Raw genomic sequence first — 2,965 nt, 5'->3', positions numbered from 1 at the left:
CGTTTCTTCTCTACCCCCTCCGTTCCTTCTGTTCTGTAGTTTTCAGAGCTGAGATGGTGCAGCTATATTTTAGTCTATTAATTCATTTCAGTTTCATTTGTATACTGCCAAATCACAACAGGGAATCATCAAGGCACTTTGCATGGAAAGATAGCTCTTAAAGTAGAATAGGGAAAAACCCAACAAATCCCCCTATTACCTTCAATACTTAGCAGGTACTATAGCACCTGTAATGTTGTCAAATCAAAAATTAACTGCACCAAATTTTGCGTTTAATTTAACATAAATAGTCATAGCTCTAAAAATGCTGAAATGTTGACTTTCTGCTTCGGTTCTTTAATCAGATGTTTGGGTCCTGAGATGCTCTTTTTTTCAGGGAAGGCCCACTCTGCCATGAACATCTGTCTGAACTGGCAGTGCAGCAGTATGTAAACAAGAACATGCACATAGATATCAAGGTGCTGGTGACATTGCAGGCATATGAGCGTGATGGTTCCTTATTCTTATACAGGCTGACAGAGCTCAGTTCAAAGTTGGTTGGTTGTAGATTCAGATAACTTACACATGCATACAAGATTTTATATTACAGCATTGCAGTTACAAACCAACATTTACAAACTAAACTTTTTAAAACCATTTGCCTCAATCATCAGTGTTTGAAAAAGTGTTTTCCTTTCAATCTTTTGATTTCAATTTACAGATGTTCACATATAGGTGTGCATCTTTGCAGCATGTGTCTAGCCAGAACTATTATTCTGGACTATGTCACATCTGTTTCTTTACACCAGCTCCCAGTACAGTATAATTTGATACTGATTTTATTTTTGTGTCTTTCCTCCCTGATAGATTTCTGATACTCTCTCATGAGCCCTGTACTCAGCTGTAGTAGATTAAAATCCTGATGAGAGAGAGGGCCTTGTAGCTCTGGAACATTATGCCTGTGGATATAAGGCTACCAGAGACAGCATCATCTTTTAAATGTCTACTCTGCCTGATTTTACCTGGATTGTCTGTTTATATCTTTTATTCAATATTGTTTACTCTGGTCTAATCTCTTTAACCTGTTTATTCCTATACCCCTACTTATGCACTCTGCAAATCTAAAGTAATTGCTTATAAACCGCCAGTATTACAGTACCAATCAACCCTTTAAACATTCAGTCAAAGTTTTCTATACATCAGCCATATTTTGCACTGTGGAGTCAGAGGAAGCAGCAGTGAAACGAACAAAAAAAAAGTTCACCAAGGGAGCGATCATGTAGCCTTTCAGCCTCTCTGTCGGTTGTCTTTATGGGGCCTTTAACGACATCTTCTACATTATCACATGGCAATGCATCGTGGGGGATTTCAGTGTTATCAAGTTGATGTATCACTTGCTTAATATCCCTCAAAGGAGCGATATTGAAGACAAAGCTTTTTTTTTACTGCTCTGTTCGTTTCGTTCTCTTAGAAACATGAGCCAAAATGAGTGTGAGAGGCACTTTCATAAGTTCGATATTGATGCAGGGAGTTGTCTACATGTGTGACAAAAAGGATTGAAATATTGCAGTAATACCCCAGGTGGACATTGAATTTTGTGAATATTTAGGATTAGGTTTTGTTTATAATAAAAGTTCAGGCATTAGAAAGGGGCTTAACATTAGTTTCCAGTTATACAGCATAATTCACTGACCTCATTTTTAACAGTTTTCACTGAAACTTGTAAAAACAAAACATAAAATAAACCAAGTTTAAACCATTTTTGTGTTTGTGTTTCCCAGGTTTTCATTTAAAGCTGCTGTGGTTGGACTGCAGGGGAGAAACTTGAGGAAGGATGAGGAAGAGCAGGAGTGTTCTCACGGTGTCTCCCAACAATGTAAGTCATTATGTCCCAGAGATATCTGACCAACTCAACTCAGCTCAACTCAGCTTTATTTATATAGCGCTTTACAACAGCACAGCTGACCAAAGCGCTTAACATATCATACAAATCTAAAATCAACACATAAAAATCTATAAACAATAAAATAAACACTCTAACACTACAGACAGAGTCTCATTCCTGGCCAAACGCCAATGAATACAAGTGGGTCTTCAAATAAGACTTAAAAGTAGACAGCGAGGGGGCCTGCCTAATATAAAGCGGCAAAGCATTCCATAGGTTTGGACCTACCACAGCGAAGGCTCTATCCCCCCCTAGTTTTCCGCCTGGCCCTTGGTGCCTCCAGAAGAAGCTGATCAGCTGATCTGAGGCACTGCGACGGATTATACGGACGCAAAAGTTCCACAAGATAAGATGGTGCCAGCCCATTTAAGGATTTATAAACAAATAAAAGAATCTTAAAACGAACCCTAAAACGCACCGGAAGCCAGTTGAGAGATGCCAGCACTGGCGTTATGTGGTCCCTCTTACGCCCCCCAACCAATAACCGAGCGGCAGCATTCTGGACCCTCTGGAGGCGGGCAAGACCCGATTGACTAACTCCAGCGTACAGTGCATTACAGTAATCCATACGTGATGTAACAAACGCATGGATCACTGTCCAGGGTTTTAGTTTCACTAACTGCCTTAAATAGAAAAATCCAGATTTTACGACCGCATTTATCTGGCTCTCCATTTTCAAATCGGAGTCTATTTTAACACCCAAAATCAGTGTCCACCGGTCGCACATACTGCCCCAAAAAGCCCAAGTCTACAGGAAGATGGTCGCCAGACATATTCTGGCCAAACACTATAACCTCAGTTTTAGCATCATTTAACTTTAAACAATTTAACAACATCCAGCCCTTAATATCGGCAAGACATGCTAAAAGCGGTTGAATCGAGTAGGTGTCCTTCTTACTCAGTGGCATGATAATCTGGACATCGTCAGCATAGCAGTGAAAAGACACCCCATGTTTCATAAAAATAGAGCCAAGGGGAAGTAAATACAATGAAAAAAGCAAAGGCCCCAAAATGGAGCCCTGTGGGACCCCAGATAACAAA

At 40.0% G+C, this 2,965-nt stretch overlaps 1 protein-coding gene across 1 annotated transcript in view; it reads left to right on the top strand.

Moving 5' to 3' along the window:
• Positions 1 to 1,762: 1,762 nt before the first annotated feature.
• Positions 1,763 to 2,965, top strand: part of pde4ba (phosphodiesterase 4B, cAMP-specific a) — a 129,084-nt gene continuing 127,881 nt past the window's right edge. Inside the window, exon 1 of the mRNA XM_020602769.1 lies at positions 1,763 to 1,855. Coding sequence (XP_020458425.1) covers positions 1,814 to 1,855 — 42 coding nt within the window. The 5' untranslated portion in view covers positions 1,763 to 1,813. The remainder of the gene's footprint in view (positions 1,856 to 2,965) is intronic.

The sequence above is a fragment of the Monopterus albus genome, unplaced genomic scaffold (genome assembly GCF_001952655.1).
Source record: "Monopterus albus unplaced genomic scaffold, M_albus_1.0 scaffold58.1, whole genome shotgun sequence".
Taxonomy (NCBI): Eukaryota; Metazoa; Chordata; class Actinopteri; order Synbranchiformes; family Synbranchidae; genus Monopterus; species Monopterus albus.
The sequence above is the reverse complement of the archived record's forward strand: the minus strand, read 5'-3'. Positions and strand labels throughout refer to the sequence as shown.